This window comes from Puntigrus tetrazona, chromosome 21, assembly GCF_018831695.1.
Source record: "Puntigrus tetrazona isolate hp1 chromosome 21, ASM1883169v1, whole genome shotgun sequence".
Classification (NCBI taxonomy): domain Eukaryota; kingdom Metazoa; phylum Chordata; class Actinopteri; order Cypriniformes; family Cyprinidae; genus Puntigrus; species Puntigrus tetrazona.
Genome location: NC_056719.1, coordinates 8,440,054 through 8,460,836, shown reverse-complemented (window position 1 = coordinate 8,460,836; position 20,783 = coordinate 8,440,054). Strand labels below are relative to the sequence as shown.

The 20,783-nt window shown below is 37.8% G+C and overlaps 4 protein-coding genes across 5 annotated transcripts; 2 read left to right on the top strand and 2 right to left on the bottom strand.

Moving 5' to 3' along the window:
- The first annotated feature begins 124 nt into the window (after window positions 1–124).
- Window positions 125–12,878, top strand: LOC122326290 (claudin-like protein ZF-A89). 2 transcript variants are annotated; one of them, XM_043221044.1, is made up of 2 exons: window positions 125–286; window positions 506–1,568. In XM_043221044.1, the coding sequence occupies exon 2, from the start codon at window positions 616–618 to the stop codon at window positions 1,240–1,242; it is 627 nt and encodes a 208-aa protein (XP_043076979.1). In that variant the 5' UTR covers window positions 125–286; window positions 506–615; the 3' UTR covers window positions 1,243–1,568. The 2 variants fall into 2 exon arrangements, with proteins under 2 accessions (XP_043076979.1, XP_043076980.1); XM_043221045.1 differs by lacking the exon at window positions 125–286 and adding an exon at window positions 11,248–12,878 and having other exon boundaries at window positions 582–1,100.
- On the bottom strand, window positions 2,321–4,054 carry LOC122326289 (claudin-4). Its single transcript, XM_043221043.1, has one exon. It carries the CDS (start codon window positions 3,112–3,114, stop codon window positions 2,479–2,481), a length of 636 nt encoding a protein of 211 aa, XP_043076978.1. The 5' UTR covers window positions 3,115–4,054; the 3' UTR covers window positions 2,321–2,478.
- Window positions 4,186–5,293, bottom strand: cldnb (claudin b). Its single transcript, XM_043221041.1, has one exon. The coding sequence runs from the start codon at window positions 5,224–5,226 to the stop codon at window positions 4,579–4,581; it is 648 nt and encodes a 215-aa protein (XP_043076976.1). The 5' UTR covers window positions 5,227–5,293; the 3' UTR covers window positions 4,186–4,578.
- Window positions 12,879–14,952: 2,074 nt separating the features above from the next.
- On the top strand, window positions 14,953–16,937 carry cldn3c (claudin 3c). Its single transcript, XM_043221042.1, has 2 exons — window positions 14,953–15,108; window positions 15,200–16,937. The coding sequence occupies exon 2, from the start codon at window positions 15,226–15,228 to the stop codon at window positions 15,868–15,870; it is 645 nt and encodes a 214-aa protein (XP_043076977.1). The 5' UTR covers window positions 14,953–15,108; window positions 15,200–15,225; the 3' UTR covers window positions 15,871–16,937.
- The last annotated feature ends 3,846 nt before the right edge of the window (window positions 16,938–20,783 follow it).

The following is a 20,783-nucleotide window of genomic DNA, read 5'->3' as shown; positions in this document are numbered from 1 at the left end:
TAGTGACATTTTGAGGCGTGGTTTGTAATTTGATTTGATGCAGCTGGTCAGAATTTCCCGCTCTTTACTCCTAATTAATCTCAATTAGCAAACTAAGGACGCAATCATGTCACGTGGCACGACACGTGCCCATCAATTATTTGGAAATTCTGTCTTGTCCAGATGACTTTTTGAAAGTCACTGAAAGCCTTAGGCTGGAATGCATTTCAAGTTAGTGATTCATCATCATTTAATTTAAAGATGCCACACAAAATACATTATTTTGCACAGGCCACAAAACACATAGGTAATCACACTTAAATCAAAGTCTCACATTAATTTTTATTAATCATTTTCTGATTTCTGAAAGGCTTCATGGATATTTTATCATCTCATTATATTGCAGAATGTGTCTCAGTGTCTATCTACCCCCAAACACAAAAACCGTAAATAAGCCAGGGAAATGAATCACGCTAACCCCCCTTTCTTCTTCTTCTTTTTTTTTTTTTTTTTTTGGCTTCTCAAGTCCATTTCGTTTGTTCAAATCCCACCCCGACGAGTCGGGGGGTCTCCATATAAACTCCCTCTGTCAATAAAAGCAAATTAAACGAAAGGAGTGAAGGAACGAGAAGAGCCATGTCATCTTTGGGGCTGCAGATTTTAGGAGTTGCCCTCTCCTCCGTTGGGTTGCTTGGGTCAATCATGACCTGCGTCCTTCCGATGTGGAGGGTCACCGCTTTCATCGGCAACAACATCGTGACGGCGCAGATCATTTGGGAGGGACTGTGGATGTCCTGCGTGGTTCAGAGCACGGGACACATGCAGTGCAAAGTGTACGATTCGTTGCTCGCCCTGTCCCCGGACCTGCAAGCCGCGCGCGCTTTGCTCGTCCTCTCCGTCGTGTTCTCCGTCTTCGGCGTTCTCCTGGCGGTCGCGGGAGGCAAATGCACCACCTGCATAGAGAACAAAACCGCCAAGGCAAGGGTTGTCATATCTGCTGGGCTGTTGTTCCTCATCGGTGGACTGCTGTGTCTCACACCCGTGTGCTGGTCGGCGTACACCATCATCCGGGACTTCTACAACCCGCTGCTGATGGACGCGCAGAGACGCGAGCTCGGGGCGTCGCTGTACACGGGCTGGGGCGCCGCGGGGCTGCTGCTCACCGGAGGAGCGATACTGTGCTGCCAGTGTCCGCAGAAAGACCAACGGGCCCCCAAATACCCGGCACCGAGATCAAACCCCTCGGAAAAAGAATATGTATGAATAACTTTTAAAAGAACATCAGAACTTTTGTCTAAGTTTGCTTTTTCATTTGTATTATAAACAAACTCGCTTTAATGAACAAGCGTCTATTAATCCAGTGGTTTAACTATAACGAATGTAGTCTGCATGATTAGACAGTTTTGATATATATAAGTATGCAATATTAATATTAGCATATAAATACAGTATTATTAAAACAAAAATCACCTCTGATGATTTCCACCCCTGATGAACAAGTTTTCATTTTTAGCATTTTTGTGTAGGGAACAGAACTATGTGATTGTCCAGAGATTGTATTTTTTAAAAATATATATATGTTAAAAGTATTCTGGCGTTGTGTATTATTTAAAAAATAATAATACCCATAAAACTTTAAAGCAATATTTTAAAATTGTGGCATAACAAACAAGAATGACAGTTTCTCAAAATAAACAAATAAAGCCCTCATGATTATTCTGTGTTTTGATCTCTTATATATATATATATATATATATATATATATATATATATATATATATATATATATATATTTATATTAATTCCAATTCATCATATTTGAAAAATGTTTAGATTTTTTTAATTGCTTACATAACATAATCTCACATGCATTTAATATTAAGTGTCACTAAATAATCATTCAAAAATGTATGCAGCCAAATGACCAGCTTCACACACACACATACATATAATATAAATATATATATTTCTCAATTTTATCATCCCAGACATTCTTACTCCTCACTGAGATTTATTTCTCCTTTTGTTTTTCCTGGACAGTATGCTCATTCCAGTTTAAAACAGATGCAGCAAGGGCCTGTAATTAATGCTTGTGCTTGTTTGATTTTGCACAGTAGTTGGAATGCAAAGAGTTTCTCCTTGGCGACGATAATAACTTATCCTTTGTATGCATGGTCACAAAAGCAAAGGCACAAAACAGCAGCTGTGGAATGGTCAACAGAGGCGTGTTCACTGTTAAGTGTGTGTGTGTGTGTTTGCATGAAAGGAAAAAACTGTTTTCAGATATAACATCTGTTTTGGAAATGATCATTATGAATTACACGCAGATACATTTATATTTTGATGGCATTTTTATTGAAAACAAACAATTGTGAAACAATTTTCATCAGCCTTCGTTCAGTCATCTTCACTTAGCAAAAGACAAAGTCATGTTGATTCGCATGATAGTCTATTTCAGTCATTTTTTCACAGTACTTGCCCCATATCCGAAGGTTATTCTCACACATAATCCATGGCTGGGATCACAGATATGGCAGGGCTGTATTTGACTGCCGTGTAGACACTATTGTCATTGACCGGGCAGTTCCAACAAAGCAGCCCGCCACCCAGCATCAAGAGGCCTCCAGATCCCCAGCCAATGTAAAGACATGCCCCCAGCTCCCGCCGCTGGGATGCTGTCACTAAAGGGTTGTAGAAGTCCCTGATAAGAGTGTGTGCGGACCAACACACAGGTATCAGGACGAGAAAGCCGGCTATGATTAAAACCACCCCTGAAACGATGCACGCTCTGGCTTTGGCCGCTTCGTCCTCCAAGCAGTTGGTGCATTTTCCTCCAACCACAGCCATCAGGAACCCAAAGATGCCCACCATGATGGAGATGATAACCATGGCTCTGGAAGCCTGCAGGTCTTGAGACAGAGCCAGCATGGAGTCGTAGACCTTACACTGCATCTGTCCGGTGCTCTGAACCACGCAGCTCATCCACAGACCCTCCCAGATGATTTGTGCCGTGACGATGTTCGCTCCAACGAAGGCCGTCACCCTCCACATTGGCATACCGCAGGTGATGACGGTCCCCAACCAGCCTATCATGGCAAGCATGATGCCCAGGATCTGGATGCCTTGAGAGGCCATCGTCGTAGGATGCAGGGATTGCGCAAAGCGTCCGAGGGGTTTTAATTGTGAGGGTTTTATAGCCCTTAAACTTTGGGCGGAGTTCTAGCACAAAAAGAAGCAAAAAGAAAACCAGACATCTGATATTCTTTGACTATTGTAAGAGCTAGATAACTTGAGACACCTTCTGGCAGTGCAAAATCAATGCACTAAACTGTATATGTGTATATGGTAAAATATATTCATATTCATATTTGTGTTGTTTGTTTGTTTGTTGTTGTTGTTGTTTTCAGAATGGAGCAATTAAAGAAAATCAACATGAATCCTGGTAAGTGAAGTCTTTGTATAAATACAAACACTTATTTTACTCAAATATATAAGCATATCAATTCATTTTCTATAAGCTGCATTTTAAAAATAGCTTAAATATATTGTAAATAAAAAACACACTTTCGTGTCAGTACGTAACTAGTTTGCCATTTGGCAAACTGGTGGCTAATTCATATAAATTTCCTTTATCGTATGTATATGTTTTCATATGATCATGCAACAGATTTTTAGGGACAGACCTTCATGTTTTCATACAATATCCCCCACCTCACAAAATGGTAACAATTTCTTAGCATATTGAGAATAAAAATTAAAATTCAGTGTAATTCTGCTTTCCTGCAATTGAATTTGACTTGTAATAATGCTTCCTGTTTGCTACCACAGTTCAAATTTCCATTCCGAATAGCGCACGACCCCAGTAGCCGTTGACTTTTACAGTTAAACTTGTTTCGTTGGGAAAAAAAAAGTTCATATATGTCTAATTAATAACATTCCCATGTAAACAGAAGCCAAACCTCAGATCAAGTTTGGCCTTGTCTTATTATGCGCACTGGTTTTGAGAAAGAACCTGAAAAACCACACCTGTCCTGGATCTGCTGTTTGACAACTCCCTCTAAGAATGTTTTGTACACTGGAACTCTTTTGAAATCTTTTAAGTGCCACAGGGTGGGTGACACATAATGGAAGACTGCAAACTGACACCCGCGTTAACGCCCATGCAAATGCATTTTGAAATTAACAGACGCTCCAACAAACAACAGGTGTGATACAAACGTCGTTTTATTTTCCCTTACGTCAGATAAAATGCTGTACAAACAGTAATATTTACAAAATCATCAAAGTTCAAATACTTATACAGTACAAAATACACTGTAACTGAAATAAAGCACATCAAACGGTTTAAGAGGAAAATTTGATCGTACTTAAACAAGCCTCCTTTTAAATGCAGGGGGTTTTTTTATAATGTGGTTCCCCATTTTCCTCATAGTCTTACATGTAGAAAATCTGTAGAAAACATGTAACATAAGAATTTCATTGACTGCTTTTCAAGTCCTCGTGATACTTGTCGCGAACTCTTTTTGAGCCGCTACATCCTGGTCAAACCAAGCCTGTAAACATTAAGGCGCTGTAGGAGTTCATTTCAGAGTTCATCGTTTACACAAAGTTCTTGCCGGATGGTGCGGAAGCTTCAGACCGAGGTGCGGCGTTATATTTGGCCGTGTATTTTCCCGTTTCCTCCTTCGGTGGGCAGTTGCAGCAGAGCAAGCCTCCCCCGATGATCAACAGCGCAGCGGCTCCCCAGCCGATGTAAAGAGCTGCTCCCAGCTCTCTCTTCTGTGCTTGGTTCACCAAGGGGTTGTAGAAGTCCTGGATGATGACTTGGGCCGTCCAGCACACCGGGATCAGACACAGCACCCCAGCAACGATGAAAATCACACCGGCAGTGATACCGACCTTGCTTTTGGAGCCCTCGTCCTCCACGCAATTGGTGCATTTGCCTCCAGCCATGGCCAGCATGATGCCCAGGATCCCGATCACGATGGAAATGATGGTGAGGGCCCGGGCGGCCTGAAGGTCTGAAGAGAGGGCCAGCATGGAGTCGTAGACTTTACACTGCATCTGTCCGGTGCTCTGCACAACGCAGCTCATCCAGATCCCTTCCCATGAAGTCTGCGCCGTGACGATGTTGTTGCCGATGAAAGCTGTAACTTTCCACATGGGAATAGCGCAGACCACAATCACACCGATCCATCCTATGATGGCCAGGGCAGTGCCCAGTAACTGAAGCCCGGCAGACACCATGATATTTGGCTTTTCTTGGTCTCTCGAGGTGGCTCTGTTTGCAGCGCTAACAGGTGTATGTCTCAGAGACTGTGTGCTGATGCTTTAAAAGCGCCTGTGGAGTTTTGGGGGAGGGACTTCTGTGGAATGATTCACTCTGCAGGTTTTGTAGTTACTCCATGGGGTGCGACTAAGCCCAGGCTTGAATGAGTCACTACCGTGAACACCGGACGCAGCACCTTATATGGTTATATAGTATTTACTCTTCAAAACTGTAAGATCCATGTAAACGTCTTTGAAGGGATCAGTAAAATACATCATGAACATGTGCATTGCACTACTAAGAAAAAAATATAGAATTCAGGAACAGAATATGAGTGCTATGCAGAGAAAAAAAGTGTATAGGTACTACCTTTGGAAATTGCAGAGGTATCTCAAAATCTCAAAACCCTAAGTAAAACAATACAAATAAATGTAAATTAACTAATATAAAATATGATTCAATTAAAAATGACGTTATTTTAATATTTATTAAATATTAAAATAAATATTATATATATAAATATTATTAAACATTTTTTGTGTGTACTGTGTTTATTTATTTTATATATATATATATATATATATATATATATATATATATATATATATATATAAATACACATACATATGGTATCTTGAAAAATGTACATTTATACATTAATATTATTAAGTTTAAAATTATATATAAATATGTTGATTATAGACAAATATTTTTCTTAAATATATACATGCACGTGTTTTTAATCATATATATACAGTATACACACATATATTACCTAAATAATGTGTGTGTGTGTGTGTGTGTGTGTGTGTGTGTGTGTGTGTGTATATATATATATATATATATATATATATATATATATATATATATATATATATATATATATATATGTGTGTGTGTGTGTGTGTGTGTGTGTGTGTGTGTATAAAATGTCACTTATGTATGTCTACAAATATTTTGTGTAGGACTTTTACTTTAAAACATTTTTCACTCTAAATATTTTCCCCAAATATTTCTTTCCTACTCTGTACACAGTTAAAATATTTGTTGAAAATAAAACCAGTACTGAGAAATGCATCACATTTGTGCCATGTGCTCCCACATGCTTCCTCGTGGTCTACAACGTATCAAGAATGTAGCAGTGGTTTCACATGACACAATAGAGCAGACTTGGGAATTTCTGTGATGTTTTCCCTGGTTGTTGAACACTGACCGTGATCTCATCAAGTCCTGGATATGACACATATGTAACAAATGTGCTTTATTTAGTCAGTGTCTTACTCAGCACGTTAGCAATTCCCATGGCAACAAAAGTCCTCTCGGTGAGGGGGAGGAGCAGCCCGAATGCACCTGTACCCACCTGAGCTGGTCGGACCGGTTTCTGCCGGAGCACAGGTGAAATGTTGACACTTCGTCTGGGGCAAGACCAAACAGCTCTTCACAGATCCTTGCATCAACACGCTTGTTCAACTGACAGTAACAGAAACATTTTATCTTGACAACACAGTTTGTGCTCTAATGCTCCAATAAATCAAGGAGAAAGATTATCCACAACATGAAGCATCATTTACAAGGAGAAGTGAATGACATTATATTGTTATTCATTGCTTATGCTCTTAATAACAAATATACCCGATTTCGAGCAACTGTATTGAATAATGCATAAAATATTGTAACATCCTAACTATATTTTGTGGCAGAAATTAGCCCAAAAAATATTGTTCAGATGTCTGTATTGACATATATAATTGTCTTAACTGAAGAATAATAGCAAGGTAAATGTAATGTCTGAGACACTGAGACACGTTTTTCGCAGTTTGGCAAAGGGTGTTTAAATCTTCAGCGGAATATCATATTCAGAAAAATAAACATGATAATAGAATCTAACAGAAACACTCTGTCTTGTTGATAAGAAGCTGTTTCACATTGGATTGTTTCTGAGAAAGCTGTAAGCCTTGAAATCAGTAAATAAACATAACCTTCATGAGATCATATAATGTTGAGCCATTTCAGCTTTACTAATTAGTGATGGATGTTAACATGAGAAGCGTGATTATGACCTTTAAACAACACTATATTAACTTATAAGGAATTAAGCAGATGCTGCATTTACAAAACATTTAAAAAAAAAAAAAAAAAAGGTTAATAAAATAAATTTATTTAATGTAATTAAAATTGCACATACCTTACAAAAATTGTAGCCTAAATCCAATTAATATATCTATATTTTGTGTCCAGTGTATTTACAAATACAGACAGTATGACTTAATAGAATGACATAATACTGAAGTCCACAAAAAGGATTAATTTTCGTGATTACTATTTATTACTCGTGATTGACAGATGTTTTGCATGGTAAATGTATGCCCACTAGTGGATATATATGTAATAACATTGAAGACGTGCTTGCCTTTTATTATTTTATTATTCATTCCAGTTCTATCACATACGTCACCACAGATCTCGCGATGAGTGTCGGCTCTGAACCTTCTTGTGCAACAACCAGCTCCGAACACACAAAAAACAAGGAGGAGAAGCGGGAAATGGGAAAACACTCTTTAAACTTTTGATAAGTTACAGATGTAATGCGTCATGAGGGGAAAGTGTTTGCGCGCGGCGTTTATTTATTTATGTATTTATTCTGAAAGGCAAACTCTGCCTTTTGTCTCATATGTTCACAGTTTTCAATTTGTGCTCGCTAGAACATAGATCCATAATTCCACCTGTTTAAAAAAAAAAAAAAAAAAAAAAAATATATATATATATATATATATATATATATATATATATATATATATATATATATATATATATATATATATATATATTAGGCTACTTTAATTAAAATCCTCTTAAATTTTGAATATTATAGGAAATACTACAGTGAAGTGAAGTGGCCAATGGAGTGCCACAGGAACCACTGGACACTCCCACAACTCCGCCCATTCAAAAGAACAATATGCTTCTTCTGAAACTCGTTAGTCATCGCCATTAAAGTGCCTCACAGAAACTCATCCAAATATTATCTCTGTTCTCTGAGAAGGAAGTAGGCCAACGCACTAATGATGTCACGTTCAGCTATCAAACACAGACCGGTTTCAGGCTGTCTTGTAAACACGGCAGTAATTTCTCCTTCTCTTATTTTTCACTTCACATAAAAGGTTACGTGGGTTTAGAATTTTTTTTTACTACAAAGCTTTTCAATATCCTCATCTTTAGGCTCTCTGGGTGTGACCGGACTCATTTTTGAGAACCGCAGTTTTTATTGAGTGTCCAGTAAAAATGTTTATCAAGTTCCTCATGTCAGATAGGTTATTTATCAACTTGGTGGATTAATGAAATGTTTACTGATTTAGAGTCTGGTTTAAACATGTCAGTTTGTATGTATTTATAATTAAACTCTCCCATATGCGTTCATTGCACTCCAGTTGTTTATGCTGTGAAATGTCATATTGTTGAACGGACAACCCTCTCTTTCTTATGCATGTTTTAAGTTGTCTTTTCAGGAAAGCATTAATTAATGTTGTTTAGCAAATTCGCAAATCTTACATCAGAGGCGAAAACATTTCCAATATAAACAAAACTAGATAAAAGTACTATGTACCGTAGAATAAATGAGCCATTAGAGCAACTGAGTCAACTGAAGAAACAAAAACTTGTAGCATTTAAATTTTTAAAATAGCATTTTAAAGACATTTTGTTCAACTTAATTAATCTTCACGGCACACATTTAGAGCTTTAACGCTCGTGTGGTTTTGGTATGTTTTTAATATCAATGTCATAATAAAGGCATGAGTAAAGCTTTAGCGTTTCGGTTTTAGTTGTGCTTTTGTGAACAGTAAAATTCCTGAATTTAGTTTCAGCATTGCCACACACTCCTGCTTTCACAAGTGTGTACACATCTGAAGGATCGTGTCTTTTACTCCAAAGTGAAGAATATTTTAACTGTAATACACATATTGACATAATATGATAGCTTACCACAGTTTCACTTTATCTGCTCAGATTCTCAGCATGTTTTGCTTGGTTTCACTTCTGTGTGCACGTCATTAAATTTAATCCTTATACGACCGGGAAATAGGTACCTGAAATATTCTTTGGCTAGATTTTATGACCTGCAATCGAAGTTGGCCTATATTGCTACCAGGACTTTGAATTCAGTAGTTTGTGTGTTTATAGGCCTACTGCTTACTACTAAAGAAGAAAAACTTTGTGAGACTGTACATTTCTATTGTATTTCATTAAAGAGCATTAACAGCTATTATTATTATTATTATTATTATTATTATTATATAACAGCAATATATATACACATACATATACACTACGTTACCGATAATGATGAACAGGTTTTCAACAGAAATAGAAAACAATTTTTTAATACATGAATTATGCTTCCATCTTTGTTGCCACAGATATGGAGGTGCCTTTTTACAGAAGAGGGTGTCTCAATACAGTATAGTATAGTGTAATGAATGTACAAGTTATTGCTGTTTGATGATGGGTTTTTGGCTGAAGCACTGCATTTAAAGTCACACCAGATATGTTCAGATGGGATTAGGGGTTGGTTTTCTGCAGACCAGTCAAGTTCTTCCACGCTGACTCAATCAATCGTTTCTTTTTTAACCTTGCTTTATACACAGAGGCACTGTCATGTTAGAATACAAAAGGGTCCTGTCCAAACTGTTGCTTTATAATTAGAAGCACACAATTCCCTAGAATATCATTATATGCTTTAACATTAAAATTTGTACTCATGGATAATAATAAAGTAGTTAAACAGTGGATGACCCAATACTTTAGTTTGTGTGTGTGTGTGTATGTATATATATATAAATGTGTGTGTGTGTGTGTGTGTGTGTGTGTGTGTGTGAGTCATCCAAACTCGTAAAAGCTTTGTTTGTTCTCAGAGCACAATTTAAGATGGTGACTGTCCCATTGATTGCCAAGTAGATTGTCCAAAAAACCATGAATACTCTATCTGCCATCAGTGGTTCAATCTGAATGTTCTGAGGGGACAAGAGTACTGTGTGTACACAAATAAAATAAAATAATGGCTTTATCCAATAAACCGTCTCCTTGCAATCACTGCAGAGCCATTTGGGAGAATATACACTCCTCGCACTATGCACACTGTTCTGTGTCAGCCACACCACATATCACAGCTGACAGAAGAGCTTACATAGTTTGCGACATTTGTATGTTCTCCAAAATGGCACGACGGTAATTGTGGAGAGACACAGGGGAGAAGAATTAATGAATAAATTTGTTATTTTTATTCTCTTTGCATACAAAAATGATTCTTGTCACTTCTTAACGTTATGATTGAACCACTGATGCCAGATGGACTATTTTGACTATGTTTTTCTGGACCTTGACAGTCTTTATGACTTGGCAGTCAATGGGACAGTCACAAGCCTCCCAGTATTCATCCAAAATATCTTAAAATTGTGTTCCAAAGACAAACTAAACTTTTACGAGTTCGTGATTAATGACAAAATTTTCATTTTGGGGTGGAGTATTGCTTTAAAATATAAGCATAGATGCATTATGGCCTACACTAAGGTGTTTGCATTGGTGTTGTCAATGATTTTCCATTAAAGAGACTTTTTTATAGGTCTGCCTTGGGTTATCTATTAACATCGACAAACAGTCCCAACCTTTGGTTTAAACAAACCGGAAGCTACATTGTCTAAGTGCTACACAGAAAGTAGCTCCCATTTTTTATGAGGGCGCTAACCAATACCAAGATTGTGCCTTATCACCTAATGTTAGATCCCAGGTAGGTCAGCTCTTTTTCTTAGAACAGGGGAGGTTTCTACCAGGACAGAACATTCCAGCAGTCCTTGAAGAGGAGATTCAGTGTGTCAACACCCGCCTCCTGCTTGAATGCTCCTTTGGTGATTTTGGAGATTCCTGATGTCATAGTCTGAAGGACGGCAAGCCTCAGTGAACACGAGAGAGAGCACAAAAGAGAGTTTGAGGGAGTTTGAAAGGAGAAAGTGTGGAGACATGGCGGCTTTCGGTCTGGAGTTAGTGGGAGTCACACTCTCGGTTCTTGGCTGGCTTCTCAGCGTTGTGTGCTGTGCTTTGCCCATGTGGAGGGTCACCGCGTTCATCGGTACCAACATCGTCACGGCACAGGTGTACTGGGAGGGAATCTGGATGAGCTGCGTGGTTCAGAGCACTGGACAGATGCAGTGTAAAGTGTACGACTCCATGCTCGCTCTTCCCGCAGACCTACAGGCAGCCCGAGCTCTGGTGGTGGTGTCCATCATTGTGGGTGTTCTAGCGCTGTTTGTCGCTATAGTGGGGGCCAAGTGCACCAACTGCATTGAGGACGAAGGAGCCAAAGCCCGTGTGATGATCAGTTCCGGTGCCGCTTTTATCACAGCCGCTGTCATGCAGCTTATTCCCGTGTCCTGGTCAGCACACACCGTTATTTTGGAGTTCTACAGTCCAGTTGTTCCAGAAGCTCAGAAGATGGAAATAGGGGCTTCGCTGTACCTCGGCTGGGCCGCCGCGGCGCTGTTGCTGGTTGGAGGCTCCATCCTGTGCTGCAGTTGCCCACCTAAGGATGAGACGAGGTACCCGCCTCAAAGTCGTATCGCCTACTCAGCCCACCATTCAATGGCTCCGAGCACCTACAACAAGAGAGACTATGTCTGAGGACTTCAGAGGACTCTCGCATTTTACTGTCTGTCTTTCATTTTGAAAGATAATTATGAGTTGAGTTGGAGGTAACTCTAAATTTTGTTTACTTTTTGTCCATGTGAATGTTTCTACATGCTGTTGTTCTATCCATTGTCACTCCATTTTTATATATATATATATATATATATATATATATATATATATATATATATATATATATATATATATTAGTGTCACTTACATCAATCATCTTGTGTAGTACATTGTTTGAACTGTATGGTTCAAATGTGTAAGTTAATTAATATGGGAAAATATCTGTGGTCTTTGTCTTATTTTTGTAGTCTTTCATTTTGTGTGCTTTCATTTACTGTTTAGCTAAAGCTTTTTGAGAATTAATGTTTTTATACTTTCATTTAAAAGAGCAACGATGACTTAAAACAAAATGAAAAATCTTGTACTAACATGTTTATACTTGGCTTGACCTGCAATCAACTCTGTTAATGTTTAGTTGTGTATATGTTTTTTTTTTTCAGCGGCATTCTCATTTTTTTTGATACACTTAAAATCGGACAAACAACTTTCTATATATGGAAAATATCTACAAAGTAACTTTGGACTTTGGCAATGACCAACAGCCAGATCTTTTTCTACAGTCTATCTGTGTGTGTTACAAAATAAAGTACAATTGGATGTATGCAAAACTGAGAAAATGGGAAAGCATTTGTTTTGTTTCTCTCAGTAGAGAGACGCCAACACCAGACTGGATTCAGCCCCTAAGTTTAAGTTTGGACGACACAACAGAGAAACTATGAAACTGTATGTGCAGGCACCTCCCAAAGTTTCATTAGTTTATTGGTCATGTTTGTTAATCACAAAATAATTGTAACATGTATTTAAATACATATAATTGATTTATGATTGAATTACTGATTATGAAAAACTGAATAAATAAATGAATTTTCACGTGTTTATTTCAGCTCTTTGATATTTTGTTGAGTTCGAGGGCTTTCCACACTGCGCGCTTAACCAAGCGTTATCTTTTAAACATTGGCCAGTAAAGTCCAGTTTTACCCCTGGGTTAAGCAATGTTTCACATGTTGTAAGTGGTTATCGTGTTAACAGTATGAATCAGTGGGGTGCTATAATGTTTTAGCAAACACTTATAAACCAAAGAGCGCTTACCTCAGTACATAATGAGCTTTGTAAGTCGCAGAAACATGCTCGCAGATTAATTGTGATTGAGATTAATGTACTCCTAATCAAATCGTCTGAAAGAGTAAGTTATAATAAACAGATTTGTTAAGGTAAGTAAATAGGCTATCGTTTAAATGAAATAACGGAAAAAGTTTATTATACAAATCTATAATAATCGAATGAACGAATGGATTTAACAATGACATTTGGATAGCTAATGGGCTACTTAAGCATCTTAATACTTTTGTTACGGCATTTCAGAAGGCCATTTTGTAATCTGAAGTGTTTAAATATTTAATAGCCGTTTCAAGGAGATGAATAAACCCAGACGCCATATTTGATGCTCGTTCATAATGTCTGACGTCATGTTCGTTTTTTTAACATCCTTTGTTTTCTTTTGTGTTATGTCCACTTGTATTGTTTTGGAAAGCAGTGTTAGGGGTTATGTAACTCACGTTACATATCTGATTACTTTTTCAAGTAGCCTAACTAGTGAAGTAACGCATTACTTTTTAATTTATAATAACATATCTGAGATACTTTGTCAAATAAGATTCAGAAGCTACTTGTTCTTGTATTTTTTGACTGTAGTTATACTATCCCCATGTTAAGAGAAACCGGGAGTGAGTGCAGAGGCGTTGTGTGTGATGTGTAAACATGAAGGTTGCTGTAGTTTTAGCCGGGGGTGTCAAACTCGGTTCCTTGAGGGCTACAGCCGACGCAGAGTCTAGTTCCAACCCTGCTTCAATACGCAAACCATGTAGTTTTCAATAAGCCTGTGATTAGCTGGATCAGGTGTGTTTTATTAGGGTTGGAGCTGAACTCTGCAGGGCTGGGGACTTCCAGGAATTGAGTTTGACACCCCTGTTCTTGACTAAATGTGAACATGCATTTATTCATCTCAGACGCACAAAAACTAATTTGGTATTCTGCCAAATGAATAAAAAGATTGAAATGCAAACCTACTATAATCAAATGTATTAACACAAATATATTTTATGTATTTAATCCCATTTTATTAACCAGTATCTTTGCTGCTGTCTTCTGATAATGCTATTCAACCGTATCAATAAGCAAAAATGACTCGATTTATTACTGCCGAAGAGTGTTGAACTTTTTTCAGAATGGCTTAGGTTTATTATTTTCACGTTTCTTGTGAAAGGGTCTTTATATTTGCAAAAAATATACATCTTTATATTAAGAGCACAAATAGTTAAGTTTTAGGGAGTTACGCAATATTGTAATGCATTATTTATAAAAGTAACTTTCCCCAACGCTTTTGGGAAGACAATGTTTGTGAGAGTGGTGCAAGCTAATGAATAAAATGTCCTCAAATCACAACACTCCTTTAAAATGGCATGTTCTGATAATGTTTTGCGTTTGTTTGCATGGCATTGAAATAGCCTAATATTTAATATATCATTCAGTCACTAAAATAACCCATTAGTTACATCACAGAAGCCTGTTTATCCTGTTTTATAATGCTGTACGAAGAGGAAAAAGAGTCAACATTAATAGTTTTCTGTACATACGTTACAACACAACTCCAACTCATGCTCCCAGTCAGGCAATAAAATCCATCTATCAACACTGTCTTAATCTCTAGAAAGTTGAAGATCCCTCATGCACAACATCACTAACATCTTCAGAGTGAAGTATTAAGTGTGATTCAAGTGAAATATTAGCCCCCCCCCCACCCTTGGTTATTGATTTGTTCTTCCAGGTGCTTTTTCTGGCTGAGCCTGTTTCTCTACTCCACACTATGTGAGGAAGAATTAGATTACAGGGGAAAGCCAATGCCAGCATATTGTTCTTCCCCCAGCAGTGGCCATAGCAGGAGGGTGACGTGCACAAACCTGCATCTCATCCTCTATGTCATCACGTTAAGGTCCTCCTCCACTCGCACCTGTCTCTTTGGGAATATAAAGGCTGCTTGGCTTCACAGCTCTTTCAAAGGCACAAAGAAAAGAAGGATCGGGACGCAGGCATCTATATTGACATCTCAGCACTAGGTAAATGACATTCATCCATCCATTATTTAATCTTCTGCTAGTACAGATTTTATTTGTTTCTACAGACTATAATCTTCACAACTCTTCCCAGGTTAAAAAGTACCCCTAAAAGGCACCATGTCGATGGGACTGGAGATCGGGGGCATTGCCCTGGGCATTATCGGTTGGATCATTAGCATTGTGGCATGCGCTCTTCCAATGTGGCGTGTTTCGGCTTTCGTCGGCGCAAACATCGTCACGGCACAAGTCATCTGGGAAGGTTTATGGATGAATTGTGTCGTACAGAGCACTGGACAGATGCAGTGCAAGGTCTACGACTCCATGCTGGCTTTGTCTCAGGACCTTCAGGCTTCCAGAGCCATGTCGGTCGTCGCCATCATCTTAGCCATCCTGGGCGTGCTGATCTCCATCATGGGCGCCAAATGCACCAACTGTATCGAGGATGAAGCATCCAAGGCTAAAGTGATGATCGTCTCTGGCGTGATGTTCATTATTGCCGGCATACTTGAGCTCATTCCGGCGGCTTGGGTGGCAAACCAAACGGTTCGGGACTTCTATAACCCCCTACTGACCGCTGCTCAACAAAGAGAGCTTGGGGCATCCATCTACATAGGGTTTGCCGCCGCTGCCCTGTTACTGATTGGAGGAGCGATGCTGTGCTGCACCTGTCCTCCACGAGAGAAGAAGTACAAGCCGCCAAGAATGGGCTACTCCGCTCCACGCTCCGTCAGTGGTGGATATGACAGGAAGGACTATGTTTAAAAAGTTTTAATTATGTAAAAGAAATTTCTTGTAGAAAAATACCAAAAAAAAAAGAATAATTAGAAAGGTTTGAAGATCTCACAGAAAGGGTGGAGATACTTCTGAAAGGACTCCGCAATGAAGGGTCATGCGACGCTGTCAATATTTGCTTTTCGGCTATTTTGTGTGTGTGTGTGTTTGTGTGAGTGTGTGTTAAGGGCTGGTTTCATAGGCTTAACCGTCAGGGATTTCATGTTCATACATTTCACATACACTTAGAATATTTTATACGCTGTTGTTCAGCTGTTCTTGCTTTTTGTGTCAAAAGGTCATCAAAGGCATAAACGTGGTGTCAAAGTATATATTTGAAACTGTTCCAAGCAGATATAAAGAAGCAAATATAAATGTGATATTATTTTAGTCTGATGGCTTATCTGTCACGTTATGTATGGAAGAGAAAGGAAGAGGAAGACTTTAGGATGTATTTACATGTATTTGCTTATGAAAATTACCCTTGACACAGAAACTGAACATGTGTTTTGTTTTTCCTTTTAGGTTTCAGTTTGTATGACATTTCCTTTCTGTAAAGTTAGAATCTTTCCTTTTTTTTACGCTTGTTTTATTATTCATAGATATTTTTACAGATTTCAAAGACATTGTTGATCGTGATGTCTGGTTAACCAATTTAAAAATATGTCAACTGTGTTGTTTTTATACTCAGAATTGAATGTGTGGAAAAGTAAAACAGTCCAATAGCTGATATATTAAACAAATGGTCAGTTACACCACACAATAGACGGTTGGAGCGGTTGTACCTGTTTGGCCCTTTGTTGTACAATTAGGGCAGAAATGTGACACATCCTGAGAGCGACCACTCGGTTTACAAACCTTAGGCAAGCTGTAATGTTTGCTATAGGCGGTGACACACAGATCCAACCAAAACCAGTCTGAATAACCGGCAAGGGGAACAGGGATTGGGTTTGGAAAGAAACCTATTAGGCACAAAATGTTTAAGTGACCTTATGCATAAACTGAATGTCTGTACTTGATTCCATTGTAATTTCAAAATAAATGCAACGCAAACAGAATTCATGCTTTAAGAGTTCGTTCCATCATCTGATGCGCATTGAGCAACAAACAAAAAAAAAGAAAGTTGCACACAAACTAAACAAATAAAAAATAAAAGCACAAGTTACATTATTCCTATCATTCTCGGCAAAGAATATCTCCTTAGCAGTTTATAAACTGTTGAAATGGAGACTCACGGTAATGAGTTCTATTACAAAGGCAGGCGGCAGGCCACGAAACCATGGCGAGTTGCAAACACATAACCCTAAGGGATATTAATACAAGCCTGTGCTCTGTAAGGCTGTAGCCATAGAGACAATGCTTGTCGAGGTGACGCCCTCTTCTCCACCTGTCGGGGGGGAGGGGATCTCGACATCTCACCTGGTGTGTTTGCTCTACGGCTTCCTTCAATGCAAACTATTCAACTCTGAATTTGGTTCTCATCTGGTGTAATTATACATTTATTATTATTATAAATACAGCAGACGGCAGCACAGACGTCGCTTTTGACTGGATGTCGAGGAAATACATTTTAACAACAATAAGTAAACTTTTGTGTAAAATTAAACAAATCGCTGCTGTTTAAGCTGTGTAGAGAAGGAGGAAGAGTTTAAAGGTTACATAAAAGCGCAGGCTGCACTTTATTTTACAGTATGTGCACTTACCGGTAATATAGACATGGGTAGGGTTAAGACCTCACCAGTATTTACTTTTCAATTCTGAGAAACATATTTGTCACCACACTCTAAAAATATACAATATACATAAAGGTATATTGATTTTTACAGGTGTTGTCGCTGTGGTCGTGTCAGTAAAATTGAAGGCTATTATAACATTACATGAAATTTATGAAATTCGGCATTTTGTAACTCTCTAAAGTAATCATTGTATTTAAAGAGGATTAACCACATGAATTATATTCATACATATTTTATATAATGTGGTAAATCATTCACAATTTATTCATACAATTTAAGATATGAAAGCATAACTCTCTCCGTTTGCAGCGTTGATTATCTGAGGAATGTGAAGTGAAGGTTTCCTCCCTTCATGGGAGAAGGTCACAGAAAAGCGGATGTAGCATTTTTCCTCTCATTCTCTGCAGCCAACAGACTTTTAATGAAATGAATGTTTTGCAGTTTATACGCAACAAGAAGCAGGATCTATCTTACCAAATAAAAAGTAACCATAACATTTATAATCAGAGGGCAAATTTCACTACTAGCACATTCCACATTTATATTTTAAGTTAAACACTACAAAACACATCTATGTATAGGTTGCAAAAAAGTTTTGACGTCAACTACATTATTAGTGTAAAATGGGTGATGGTTAGATGGTTAATGTTGAGCCACACAAAATTATCTGTGTGTAGAAAGTTAGAAGCAATGCAGTACCTTATAATATGTTTAGTTCAGTTTTACACAAATGTAGCCTACATAATTATATATTATGGATATTGCTGGCTGTGGTATGACTGTAGCCTGCTTCGGATAAAAGCATCTGCAAAATACATATAAAATGCAATGAAAACTTTGTTTCCTCTCATGTGCAGTTAATGTGTCGTTTTTAAATACCATCATTGAATTCCCACAAAAAAAGGAACATCTAATTTGAAAAGAGCATATTTTGGCAACTGAATACATCCGCTTTTAAACTACTACACCCTCCTTTTCATCTTCTATTGTTCATTAGCCTATGTGAAGACAAAGCTGTATTATTATTATTATTATTACTGTATTATTATAATATGATATATACACAATACTATATTTCTCAGTAACCATATTATTAAAGATAAATGTTTGCTGACAGTGATATGACAGTATGCTTAGTTTTGTGAATACATTTATTTTCTGTTGTGCAAATTAACAAAGGATGGCGAGAACGGTAATGTTTTTTTTTAAAGTAGCTCAGGTTGATTTTCCTGGAGATATCTAAGCGAAGAAGTCGGAATTATGTTACAAAGCACATTATTGTGGGCTTTTCTCGTTCACCTGCAGTGCAGAAAATGAAACCCGTCGAAAGTCACGTGACCGAAACCGTAGCAGGTGAGGAGATTTATTTGCTTATGTTTCTCGAGACGAGTACCGCCTGGCGGAAGTGTGCTTCAATGCCATTCGGTCGGTTCCGTGGAAGATGCACAGATACAGCAGCAACGTATTTATTGCGGGGGAAATTTGACTTTTGCGTCGAATATGGACTTTAATCGTAGCCTATTTTAACGTGTTTTGTAGTGTTCTTTGTTTCATATTAATTCCAGGTAATCATCAATCATAATAATCAGCCAGGTTGCAAATAAATTAAAGTAAATTAAGTTCTTTCTTTTTTTTTAATTATTCATAACATAAGATCACGTGACCGTAATCTCATTCATTATGAATTTATCAGTTATCTGCGCGCCAAAATCGATAAATATTACGCCAAATAGAAACGTAGAAAAGTTTTAAAGTAGCAATAAAGTAGGCTAGTAATAAAAGATTTTTGTAGATATATTTATCATCCAACAGATAGCCATGTTATCTGTTCTCCTAGTTATTTTATAGGGAAAAATCGCAACGTTTTGCTGGTATCGTGAATATACACAAATAAAAGTGGCTCATTTAAAGTTCAGAATGATGCAGGGTATTACTTAACCTTTGGACAGAAATTAGGGCGCATTAAGTTGTTTCTACTGAAAAAAATAACAATATGCAAGTGATGACGCTGGCGCTTTCTGCAGCCCACATTTATGTAGGTTAAACGTTGAGACTTTTGTAATGTCCTTGATCTGTTTCACATCTATAGATTTTATTCTAGGCAAACCCAAACATCGGAAGAAATCCTGCAGGCGCCCCTGTCTGTAGTCAACTTCCAAAGTTCAGTTTCCGTGAACGTTTGCTTTTTCCTTTGATGAAACGTAGCAAAACTAAACAAGCAGGTCGGGTTTCTGGAGATGCATTCATTTAATAGTATTTATTTTACAGCTATAAGGCCTGTGATCTTATCCTGTCAATATAGCCCAGTTAATGACTAAACTTTAGTTTATTTATCCTATTGTTTTGATGACATTTATCAATTGTACATACATTATTTGTTAAAAAAATAGTATATATCACCATGTAGCTTACATAATGAGCAGAAGTAGCCTACTGTTTAAGTTTTTTTTAGGGCCTTTAAGTAAAAAAAAAACCCAAACCTGTCACATTAACCTACCAAATCATTTCCAGAGGTTGATATGCATTACGTGGAGCCTATTATTCAGCAGTGCTATCTAAAATGTATTTTTTTTCCTGTTTTTGTGTGGTCGCGTCTCTTCTGCATGTGCCCTCACCATGGTGACTGTGATCATTAGCTGCTTTATCCCCACTGCTGGGTTGCCTATGGCAGCAGGAGACACGGAGGAGGAGGAAGCTCTCGCTCTGTCTCGATCTCTTTAGATGCACATAAACAAGCAGTTGGCCCTCTTAAGCTCTCTGAAATAAGAGAGGACACTGTGAAAACAGTTAACCCTAAATAGCCCTCACTGGTGAAACTACGGTGTATAGCCTATGTTTCGTAAATGTGGGAAAACATCTTTAATTATCGGTTACTTTGAAACAAGAAAAAGATGCAAATTACAAACCATTAAATGTACTCAAAAAATTGAAGTACACTTAAATGGTCTTTAAACTTACCAGAATTTAAGGATCTTGTTGATATTATGCTTCTTCTTTTCTGCCCATTATTTGCTGTGGAATATATTGTCTTGTGTCCATTTAGTCATGCCATTGTGTGCAGACTTCCCCTTAATGTGGCTTTTTGCATGTCAAAACACGTCCTTTTTGTTTGTGGGACAAAGCTAATTTATATTAAATATTGTCAGGTCTGTTATCAACTTTGGCACT